This window comes from Aulonocara sp. 'chitande type north' Nkhata Bay, linkage group LG18 (genome assembly GCF_057382095.1).
Source record: "Aulonocara sp. 'chitande type north' Nkhata Bay isolate Kocher_YH1m ecotype deep benthic linkage group LG18, A_spYH_male_GT1.1, whole genome shotgun sequence".
Taxonomy (NCBI): Eukaryota; Metazoa; Chordata; class Actinopteri; order Cichliformes; family Cichlidae; genus Aulonocara; species Aulonocara sp. 'chitande type north' Nkhata Bay.
The window spans coordinates 12,310,001-12,321,785 of record NC_141361.1 but is presented as its reverse complement, the minus strand read 5'-3'; the positions used below and the strand labels follow the sequence as shown (position 1 = coordinate 12,321,785).

Sequence of the window (11,785 nt, the reverse complement as noted above, 5' to 3'; positions counted from 1 at the left end):
GACTAAGAAATGTGTACGTGTCTAGTCAGAGGTAACGCTGGAACAGAGTACCAGTGAATGTCGATAACAGGTTGGTCATAGTTAGTCAAGTGTAATTCAAATTTCTTTATAAGCACTTAAACAAACAGGAGATATCAAAACAGAGATAAACCGATGTAGACGAGATCACAGGTAGGAAATAAAATAAAAGGTGAACGATAAAATATCAAATAAAAAATTCAAGTGTGAAGTGTGACTTTAAAAAACCTGATTATAATAAAAAAGTGAAAAGCATAAAAAGCTTTATTAAAAAGGATCAAATCGAGCTAAAACAACTTCTCAGCTCTTTAAATAATGCAGTTAAAGGTACTGAGATAAAGGCAAAAAATGGATAAATGATTGAAATAGATAAAAGTAATGGAAGCATTATTTAACAGACACATTTGGGACCTGGCTGGTGGTGTTACTCAGTTTTAGTTTGTTACAGCTGTAGGGATAGCTCAGACAAAAGAAGCCACTGAAGTGGGATGGGATATATTTGTTGAACACGACATAAGACTGTGTCTGTGGTGAACCACTGCAACACACCCCTCGAAGACGCACAAACCCACTCAGACTCACGCTCACGCCGTGCATGTGTAAGCACAAACAATGATGTTATCCATTCTCTCCTCTATCCAATCACAGGACTTCACATTCTCACATATTCCCATGACGGCTCTGCTGGTAATCATGCATTCCTGGCGGCATAACTGTTACAGCCAAAACAATACCAAAACACCACAAAGAGACATGTGGCATTTCTATGAAATGCTTCAGCCATTGTTTGTGTGCTTACCTAGAAAAACAACAACTGGAACCATATATCCTTGACAGCAGGGGGTCATTTTGAAACTAAATGTAGATCCATGTCAATCTGGCTGCATTTTAATTAGCCGTGAAAACTGCTGGTACAAGTGAAATGGCCATGTGTGTTTATGCATGCAAAAACAATAAGGGGATGACATTGGTTGACTTCGTCATTAGCTGATCTTCATCCCACTGTTTGATATAGCAGGGGAAATATCCCAGGGTTGTTTGTACTTGCTGTCTCGGATAAATCTAATTTTAAACAAATATTTGCATATATTAAAACAGAGCATCACTACTGATTCATCGAAGCTGGAAAAATGTGGGCGACGGAGCAGCCGTGGTTTTCCTGGTCAAATAATGGAGCGCTTTTTGAATGTCAGCTTTGCTCTAACAGGATCGATGCATTTGGTCAAAAAGGACACACAAGGTGAACTGTGATGAGAGTCTAGATGGGAGAAGTTATAATAAATGAATGCATTAAGGTGTCAAGTTCAACATGCCTTCTGTGAGGATTGGTTTGTTGTAGTCCCAACTAAGTTTGCACATGTTCTGCAACCAGCATGTCTGCAGTATGATAGGAAGCATTGAGCATATATAATATGTATGGGGATGGACTAAATATTCCATATTTATGCAGGTAAAAACATCTCACTACACTTATGAAAAGTTTAATCACATCATGACGTTCATCAGCAAATGACATTTGCCTAGTTGTTCTGGAAATAGAGACGTTCAAATGTCAAAGAACTTTAAAAAAAAAAAAAGGAGTGCTGGGTGGAAGTGAATTATTTTATGATTCACTTCCACTTATTTTACTCGTTTTTCAGCTTAAAGACACTGCTTCACCAACCTTACTGCGTGTCTAATTTTATGAACATTCTCCATAAAAATGGCTTTAAATCACACGAATGCAACAGTCTTTCTTACAGATCACAGATAGAAGGGCATTCTGTTATAACATCCTAGCCACAAGAGGCCTAATTAGAAGTTATAATTGTAGGGTAACTTCATTGTATCTGATAACCGACTGATTTAATATATTCTATACATATTTCTGTGGGAAAACGGTGTGACATATGTGACATATGACTTTGTTTCCAATATTCTGCTTATAAAATGTTCAAGGTTAGTTTTTGACAAAGGTCTTATCGTGTCAGTATTTAGCTGTGTTATTAAATATAACATATTTATCCATCAGTCCGTCTATTATCTTGAATAAGTAATTAAAAAACAATTAGAAAATCAGGCTAGTATTAACATGGCTAACTACCCCAAAGTATCACACTAAACTAACTTCAGTCTTCGCAGCTGTTCCAAATAAACCAATAAGAGGCACAGTCGGAGGTGAGAGGAGGGGACATCCTCGTCTGTCCTCTCACTCACACGTGCCCTCTACTGGCCAGACAGCGCGCACACAGCCGCTGCTCTCCTGGAGCTGCCGGACCACTCAATCCAGGCGTAATTCAGGAATCAGGACTCACTCACACATTCCTCCTTCAAGTGTGGAGCAAGCCGGCAAGGAGCAGCCGTGTCGGCGACAGCCTCCACTCACTCCGCTAAGAGCACGCGAAGGGACTTTAGATTCCCCACTCCTTAAAGTATAGGTGTAGGATTCAAGTTCCAGTAAAGAAAGAAGAGTTGCCAGTTAACCCCTCGGCTGGGGGTTAACGCGACGACGGCGGTGTCGACATGGATAAAGTTATCAATTGCTTGTTTGCTGCATTAACCCTGCTGTTGTCCGCTCGAGGGGAAGTTTTTAAAGGTAAGGACGATTACCTGGAAATGTTTTTCAGGTGCCGAACACATGCTTGGTCTTTAATTGTGCCACAGCCGGGGCACGAAGTAGAACTGATATGCGGGTAAAATGAGTTCAAGCACTATTTTGTGTCATAGTTTAGTTGCAGTTTGAAGCCTGTTGTGTGTCTTTACGATTTTAAATCGAGGATAAGCTTGAGCTTGGAAGTAATGCTATATGAGAGTGGCATTATATCAGACAAGTGAGCTTGGCACACAAATACTCCGTTTTTGTACAATAAACAGAACGTCACCGTTTATAGCGGAAACACTTCTATAGATGCAGTAGTTCTCACCATCCCCGGTGCTTGTGTGCGCAATGAGCCGGTGCGCCACGGAGCCACTCCGCTGCATTCGGTGGGAGAATTTACTAAACCACAAGTTAAAGGAGTTCAGTGTTTGTGTTTAACTCGAGCTTGAGAAGTTGTTGTCTAACGTGATTAACCTCAAAGGGATTCGCGCACTACAAGTGTCACCTTGCGCTGTTGGTACGGCAAAGCGTTAAGCTAAACGAGACCTTCTGTGGTCGTTTGACCGTCAGTTTAATGTGAACTTCAATTAAAATGCCAAAGTGTCCATCTAGACATAAGTCACACTCAGTACAATGTGCGGTTTCGTGTCCAAAAGACTTACTGTGGGTAACAGTTTGTGCGTAAAGCACCCTTTCTTGCCAAGCTCATTTAGCGGTTTGCAGCCTATACGCGCAATTAAACTTCTGTGCATAGCGTCAAAGTCCATACACCTCTACTGCAGGTCATATAGAGAGTTTTGTCACGTTTTCTGTGCGTTCCTTTGCTTTCCTACACGCTAAAGGAAATGATCTGCACTTAACAGCACTGTGCGCGCCACACGTCTCCTTTCTAAACGACATGCGCTGCAGAAACGAACAGTTTAAGTTATTAAGAACTCTTTCATTTGCACGCGGTCTGTTTTTAAGTGCAAAGTGTTTGTTTGTTTAAAATTATTTTTTATTTGGAGTTCATCTTGAATTCTGACGGATTTGCTATTTTACTGTCTGACCGGTTTGTGATTCCAGCTTCCACATAGGTACAAAAACTGCACACCACCTCAAATTAATCCCATTCATTCAGTTCTTAAGCTAATGTCAACTGCAATAAGTCTATTCAAAGCTTTGTGTAAGGGAAAAAAGAGTTCAGGCATTAGTACCAGATAGATATGTGATTTATTGGAATTACTGAAATGATGTGGCAGTCTTTCACCTTCAATATAATGACCATAGGTTGCCCAAGGGGACTTAACATGCAGAGACTAAATTAGCCTCAACAGGGGTCATTTTTGCTGTCTGCACAATGGCATTATCTATGCGGGAAAAGGCCCATTAGCCCATATTCATGCCAATCAATGAATGGACAATGAATGTCCAGTGTGCGAGTGTTCCATGCTGGCACTGCAATTAGAGCCGCATTTGAAAAATCTCATAAATAAATGGAACAGTCTGATTTGTATCTTTGAATGTCTTTGATTGTGTATACTGTTCTGACTCTGAATCGGTGAGTGTGCTGAAGTTGTGTGATGTGTGGTTTCAGTTATATTTGGATGCTGGACTTCAGCAGATTCAACACACAACACATTTTTCAGAGAGCCTGTAGGGGGCAGCATGGTACATATATAATATGATACCCAGATGATGACGTTAAGCTGCTCAAGAGTGGAGGACAACAAGTCAGATGGATCAGGATTCAGATATACAACTGTTTGTGTAAGCACTTTGATGGAAGAAAACGACTTTGCAGTCAAATAACTACTGATTTACTTTATTTGGTCAATTTTGTGTATGTGTGTATTTGTGTGCAGCTTTTTTTTCCTCTAAACTGGAGATGTTGATCTACTCAGAGAATTGCAGAAGTCTTATTAGGTATTTTATGATAAACAAATAGCTTTTATCAAGCAAGACCAGCACAGTGGGTCAATTTTAGTGACTGGGAACTTGCTTACCCTGAAGCTCAAAGTATTCCCAGTCCATTTTTCTGTCAGGTTTATCAGTCTTGCCCGCTGGCAACCTCACAAATGGCAGATTTATTGGAGTGGGCTGCACTGCAGGTCTCCCAGTGGTGCTGAAACCATCAATAAATGTGCTCCTAATTGCATGAGTGTGTGTAAATATGTAAACCAGGAAGAAATCAATTGGATGTATTTTACTCTCTGTGGCTTGGTGACGGATTAGCCACACACGGATGGAGATGTAGAGGCTAAATATGAGCCTGAAGATGAGGCGGGAGGCATTTGTTATGGGGAGTATGTGATAACAGCTCGTGTGATAATTAGATCACTGAGGTAACCAGAGCACCGGTCGACTTCAGTGCACAGTATCAGCACCTCGTGACTGTGCAGCCTCAATTCGATCACAGAGAGCGGCCCTTTGGAAGTCTTTTAATTTAAGCATTTCAAAACAAAATCCATAATCAGAATTCCGCTGTATCATTTTCACCTTCTTCCTTCCTTGTGCACCTGCACATCTGTTCTCAGCAGCAGAAGTAGAGATGAACTGCTCTTTTCTTCTACTCCCTCCTTGTTGCATTCACAATGCCCACCGGATGCTCTAGGTTCAGAGAGAAAGCAAAAAAAACAACACTATAAATCACTTGTTGGGTATGGCTAGTGCTTTTGTTTTCTACATTATGAGGACAGCTTTTTTTTTTTTTTTTTTTGCTTTTTTTCCAGAAGGCCTGGCCTTTGCTATCTATACTCTGTCTCTGGACCAAGCACATTAAATTCCAGAGAGCTGTGCGCTTTGTTATGTTTACCACCTTTTCCAGCAGCCATAAAACCTGCCTTGTTTTGTGATAGGGGTGAGCCGTGTGTTGAGAATAATGTCTATGCCTGGAGAGTAAAGCTGTAGTTTGTCACCGCAGAGTGACTACTGCTGATAGCGTCCTGGTTGACCGATCCTGATTGCCATCCAAGCTGTGACTAAGGAGTAAAACAACACATTGGCTGCTTGAGAAGATAAACAGCACTTCATTTGAAGTCTGGCAATAATTTAGATAGTGTTTCTTCTCCCCCCCCCCCCCCCCCCCCCCCCCCCCCCTCTCTCTCTCCCTCTCTTCCAGCTGACTCAGATTTAATAGAGACTTTTCTGAAAGGTGTCCTGAAGGATGGCAGTTTCTTTTGTGTGAGCCAGTGGAGAATGAAATTAAATATGCATGTGATTTTTTTTTTTTTTTTTTTTTTTTTTAATTTATTTATTTTTATTTGATGGCTTCAACCAGTGTTGGAGGAGGCGAGAGAGAAGGGGGAGAAGAAGAAAAGGAAAAAAAGCTGCGTGGTGATTGATGATAGTACAAAGCAGAAAGTGAGGTGTCTACATTCTTCTGTAACTTTGCTTTTCAGACACTTTTATTATGATGATAATGAAGGCGGTAGAAACACATGGATTTACTGAAGCTGTTCAAACAATGTGGGTACATGTGTGACTTCCCAGAAAAGGGTCTGCTGAGTTTGTCAGCAGAGCTGTCTTATGACTGATCATGGCTGGTAGACATTGGGGAGGATGTGTCACTTTAAAAACGAAACTTTAAGAATTGCACATATTAGAGCTGCCATATAGACACTATTCTTAGACCATCATTTAAAGTGACTGGATTGACAGTAATGCTCAATTTTTTTTTTTTTTTTCCTGCTAGATAGAACATACTTTTTTGTTTTCTGTATAGAATTTAAGTACCTTATTTACATAGTATCCTGCTGCGCTGCTAGTCATTCAAAATTCAATAGTTCTATTCTTAAAAAGAAATGTAACCCCCCCAAAACTTCTACTGATGTCTTTTTTTCTCCACAGATTACTGGGCTATAGACATCAGCATATCTCACCAGAATGCAGTAATCAAGCCCAACTACTGTGCAAAAGAAAAACAAAACAAAAAAACCCCACACTTGCACAAAACCCATCTAATGCATTAGCAAGAAAGGCGAAGGTCTAATGTCAGGGACTCCAAAGAATTTCTAGACTTTAGAGCCAAACCTGGAGTGAGCAGTACACAGGAGGTTATGCAATACTTGCCACTCTCATTAGACCTATTATCAGAATAACAAAATACTGAAGTGAAGAAAGGGCACAGAGTTTGACACATTATTCAGCTTTGCTTATTCAGCCTCTGTTCTTTGGAACTTGCCAGAAGGCATGCTAGAAAATCAGTGTCTGAAGGAGGCGACGTCAGTGCACTGAAAAAGTAAACAGCATTTCATTACAAAGTACTTCCCGACTTGTGTTTAACATCACACATTGATAATGCATAGCAGTGCATGGAGAGCCAAGGGTGAACCTAACTGGGGGTGCAAGTGCAGTGACTGCTGTGGAAACTGAATTGCAGATACTTCCTCATGCATGAGGAAATCTGTGTTGTTGATTATGGTGGTGTTATTTACATGCGTACTGCCTCTTTGACACTTTGTTGTCTAGACTCTGTGTGTCACAGTTCTTTATGTTTCTAGTATGCAGCACTGCACACTTTATAATCTGGTTTCTTGGCCTTCATTAAGCCCGAGGAGACGGTAGCACCAGTATGTTGTTACGTACGAAAACCAAAAGGAGTTGGCTCCCTTCTGATCTGTGCGAACTCTTAACACTTACAAACTGCTGCTATGATTTGTTCCCCTTTAAATGGCATCTCTTTAGGGTACCCAGGCTTCTTTCTGAACTTGGTAGACTAATCTTCAGAGCACACTAAAGGTGCACGTCATTGTGCTTTTGGGTTTTTGTTTTGGTCTCCCTGAGAGAGTTCAGAGCTCTTATAAGGACTCGTGTAACTGAAGAGTGCAACTGCTATTCATAAGCTGGACTCTGTATTCTGTTACTTGTTGACTCAGACTTGCTTTGTTTTTTTTATCTTGTATATTTGTGTTATAGGATTTTATAATTGTCGTTTGGTGTACTTTCTTGGTAAGGTCTCTCTCGAAAATGCGATTTTAACCTCAAGACACTTCCTGGTTAAGTAAAAAGAAAATAATCTTGAAACTAAAATGAGTTTGGGTACAGGTTGGGAGTGTTAAGTAGGGTTAGAAAGGTGACATTTTAACTTTACTGGCAACATACTTCAGGCCATTAGACATAAAACCTGTGATTTTGAACTTTGTGACTCTCAGCTGAAGTTTAGGCATAAGTAAATACAGCTATGATAAATTTCACATGCACACCAATTTAGGCACCCTAAGACATGCAGAAGAGAGTATTAGGAATAGGGACCAAAGAACAACACTCCAATTTGGACGTCCTCATCTCATTTGGTGCACTTGGTGCATTAGTCATAACAGCACAAGTTAACATGCACTTAAAAAAAAAAAAAAAAAGTGATGTCATACTAAATCCTCCAAATGCAGAGTAGAGGGCTTATTTGAAGTTGCCTGTAGCAAAGATTCAACGAATCCTTAAAATCCTCCTGAAAAAATCTGTTTCTTGTATACAGGGAGTGCAGAATTATTAGGAAAGTTGTATTTTTGAGGAATAATTTTATTATTGAACAACAACCATGTTCTCAATGAACCCAAAAAACTCATTAATATCAAAGCTGAATGTTTTTGGAAGTAGTTTTTAGTTTGTTTTTAGTTTTAGCTATTTTAGGGGGATATCTGTGTGTGCAGGTGACTATTACTGTGCATAATTATTAGGCAACTTAACAAAAAACAAATATATACCCATTTCAATGATTTATTTTTACCAGTGAAACCAATATAACATCTCCACATTCACAAATATACATTTCTGACATTCAAAAACAAAACAAAAACAAATCAGCGACCAATATAGCCACCTTTCTTTGCAAGGACACTCAAAAGCCTGCCATCCATGGATTCTGTCAGTGTTTTGATCTGTTCACCATCAACATTGCGTGCAGCAGCAACCACAGCCTCCCAGACACTGTTCAGAGAGGTGTACTGTTTTCCCTCCTTGTAAATCTCACATTTGATGATGGACCACAGGTTCTCAATGGGGTTCAGATCAGGTGAACAAGGAGGCCATGTCATTAGTTTTTCTTCTTTTATACCCTTTCTTGCCAGCCACGCTGTGGAGTACTTGGACGCGTGTGATGGAGCATTGTCCTGCATGAAAATCATGTTTTTCTTGAAGGATGCAGACTTCTTCCTGTACCACTGCTTGAAGAAGGTGTCTTCCAGAAACTGGCAGTAGGACTGGGAGTTGAGCTTGACTCCATCCTCAACCCGAAAAGGCTCATCTTTGATGATACCAGTCCAAACCAGTACTCCACCTCCACCTTGCTGGCGTCTGAGTCGGACTGGAGCTCTCTGCCCTTTACCAATCCAGCCACGGGCCCATCCATCTGGCCCATCAAGACTCACTCTCCTTTCATCAGTCCATAAAACCTTAGAAAAATCAGTCTTGAGATATTTCTTGGCCCAGTCTTGACGTTTCAGCTTGTGTGTCTTGTTCAGTGGTGGTCGTCTTTCAGCCTTTCTTACCTTGGCCATGTCTCTGAGTATTGCACACCTTGTGCTTTTGGGCACTCCAGTGATGTTGCAGCTCTGAAATATGGCCAAACTGGTGGCAAGTGGCATCTTGGCAGCTGCACGCTTGACTTTTCTCAGTTCATGGGGAGTTATTTTGCGCCTTGGTTTTTCCACACGCTTCTTGCGACCCTGTTGACTATTTTGAATGAAACGCTTGCTTGTTCGATGATCACGCATCAGAAGCTTTGCAATTTTGAGACTGCTGCATCCCTCTGCAAGATATCTCACTATTTTTGACTTTTCTGAGCCTGTCAAGTCCTTCTTTTGACCCACCATGCCAAAGGAAAGGACGTTGCCTAATAATTATGCACACCTGATATAGGGTGATGTCATTAGACCACACCCCTTCTCATTACAGAGATGCACATCACCTAATATGCTTAATTGGTAGTAGGCTTTCGAGCCTATACAGCTTGGAGTAAGACAACATGCATGAAGAGGATGATGTGGACAAAATACTCATTTGCCTAATAATTCTGCACTCCCTGTATTGTCAATATTCTGTTTGGTACCAGATATAATGGATCTGTTTGATACCTTTTCTGCCCTAATGGAGAGCTTGTAAAGACTGAACATAATTCCTGACAGGCATCTCTGCTTTTTCTGGCATCATATGTCAATTGGCATAAAATGCTTTCCAAGCAAAGACCCCGAATGTCAGCAGACACTTGGTGGTGGGTTTTTTTTGTTTGTTTTGTTTTGCCTTTTTCTGAATCGCAGTTAAATTCACTTCTAGCATGTTGTGGGTGGGTTTTGGCTTCAGGTTGGTTTTCAGTGAGGTGGCTGGATGACTAAGTGTCTCGTCAAAAAATACCACTGTTAACCATAAAAAGCTTTCTTGGAGCTTTCGCTGTATGTTTAGGATCTGCATTGTCTGAACACTGAATGACTGTGCAACAAAAAGACTATGATAGATATGATCATATTCATTTTGAAAGAAGGGTAAAGCTCCAATTAAAGCTGGATGCATACTGGGGGGGGGAAAAAAAAAAAAAAAAAGAGTTTGAGGTTAAACCATTGGAGTATGCAGCCAGCACAACAACAAACACTGCACTGTAAGTATGGGAATGAGCCCTTTGAGTCAAAAGAAATGGTTTAAAATCTTGGATCGCAAAGTCTACCAATATGGTTCATCATATCCCTGGAGTACCACTCCACACTCAATGATTAGCTGTTGATTTGCAAGTGATTTTATTTACATTCTTGAGAGGCACTAATAGTTTGAAGTTCATTCTCGAGGCGACTGATGTGGCAATGTTATCTGGGAGCTCTGCAGCGGAATGATAATGCCTTGAGATGTAACTGTGTGAAGGATGCCGGACAAACAGAGATGCTCTAATTATACACAGCTCCTTCTTCAAATGAAGAGGATAAAAGCTAATGAATCGCACACAGGCCAACACAGGGGCTGCCTAATGAAGAGAGAGTGAGAGGCAGAGGGGCGAGTATTTGTGAGAGAGTGTGTGTTTGTGTGTTAGGGATGCTCGAACAATTCTGTGATCTCATCACCATGTCTTTAAAGAAAAGAAAATCCTTGCAGGAAAAACAACAACTTACTATGCAGCGGATCATGTTTACAAAAGTCTGCATTCGTTGTAGGTGGCTCGGAGAATCCAGGCACTCTGGAAATCTTCACTAATTAATGCTCTAAGGGTCTCAATTGTTATTAATGGTGACGGGATGGAGGAGGGGAATGAGGGAGGAGTAGGAGAAGCATTTTAAATCAGGACATTACAGTGTGGCTGCTCAATTGATCATTAGGCCTTTTTTCTCTGCACGCGCACACAGGGCGTCAGCTCACTTTTACTCATTATCTTCAAAACAGAAAGTTGGCTCCTTGTGTTGTGAGATTCCAGTCTGTCTGTGACAAATGACTGGCAGTCAGGTGCAAGCGGTTCTACGCTCAAATTGAATTGACCTCAACCCGGGCTCATCCTTCACCTATCTTCAAAATCCGCTGTTCAATCAGCATTGTCGCCTATAACCCGGGGGTTATTATGTGAATCGAAATTGATTCTGATAGCGCTCGCTTTGATATTTGGCTCAGGTGAGCGTGCGGCCTTGACCCAAAGCCTGAAGCTTAATTTCACGTTTGCCAGATAAAGCGCCCGCCGCTCCTGCTTTGCTGCTGCAGTCACGTCGTGGAGAATGTGCAAAGTTTCTTCTGTAATTTCATGAATAACTCAAGTTGCCTCCTTCATGGGAAAGTGCTCTTGCTAACTTGGAGGAGACTCCGTTTCATGCCAAAAAGCTGTCTGTGTAGGCTGCTGCTGCTCGCACTCGTGGTGGTAGTGTAGGTGATGGCAGTGGGAGGAGGACGGGATGCTGCTACTGCTGTTTCACCTTGTCTCCTTTTATTTATTAGGATTCTGTCAAGGCTCAGGCAGTAGGCAGGTGTATATCCCTCCTCCTCCTCCATTCCCCGTCTGGGCCTTATGAGTATAACCAGGGGCAAAATTCTCCATTACTGTCAGTCTGAATCTGTTGCTATCACATTAGCGCACGTCATGCAGTCATTAATGCATTAGGCCTTGTTTGAGTGCCAGTTATTTGCATTGGCTTTTACAATGTCTATTTGCCCTTGTGCTAAAAGCTGCCTTGGCTCAGCCTATTGACCATTTAACTGTTCAATAATGAAGCGATCCCTGAGGATAAATTTGGCCTTGTTGGTAGGCTA

General features: G+C 41.2%; 1 protein-coding gene across 6 annotated transcripts in view; it reads left to right on the top strand.

Annotated features, from left to right (window-relative positions):
- Nucleotides 1-2,208: 2,208 nt before the first annotated feature.
- The window catches only part of LOC147308103 (receptor-type tyrosine-protein phosphatase mu), a 166,545-nt gene continuing 156,968 nt past the window's right edge, over nt 2,209-11,785 (top strand). For all 6 annotated transcript variants that reach the window (XM_086273368.1, XM_086273367.1, XM_086273366.1 and 3 more), the window contains exon 1: nt 2,209-2,593. In XM_086273368.1, coding sequence (XP_086129494.1) covers nt 2,521-2,593 — 73 coding nt within the window. In that variant the 5' untranslated portion in view covers nt 2,209-2,520. The remainder of the gene's footprint in view (nt 2,594-11,785) is intronic.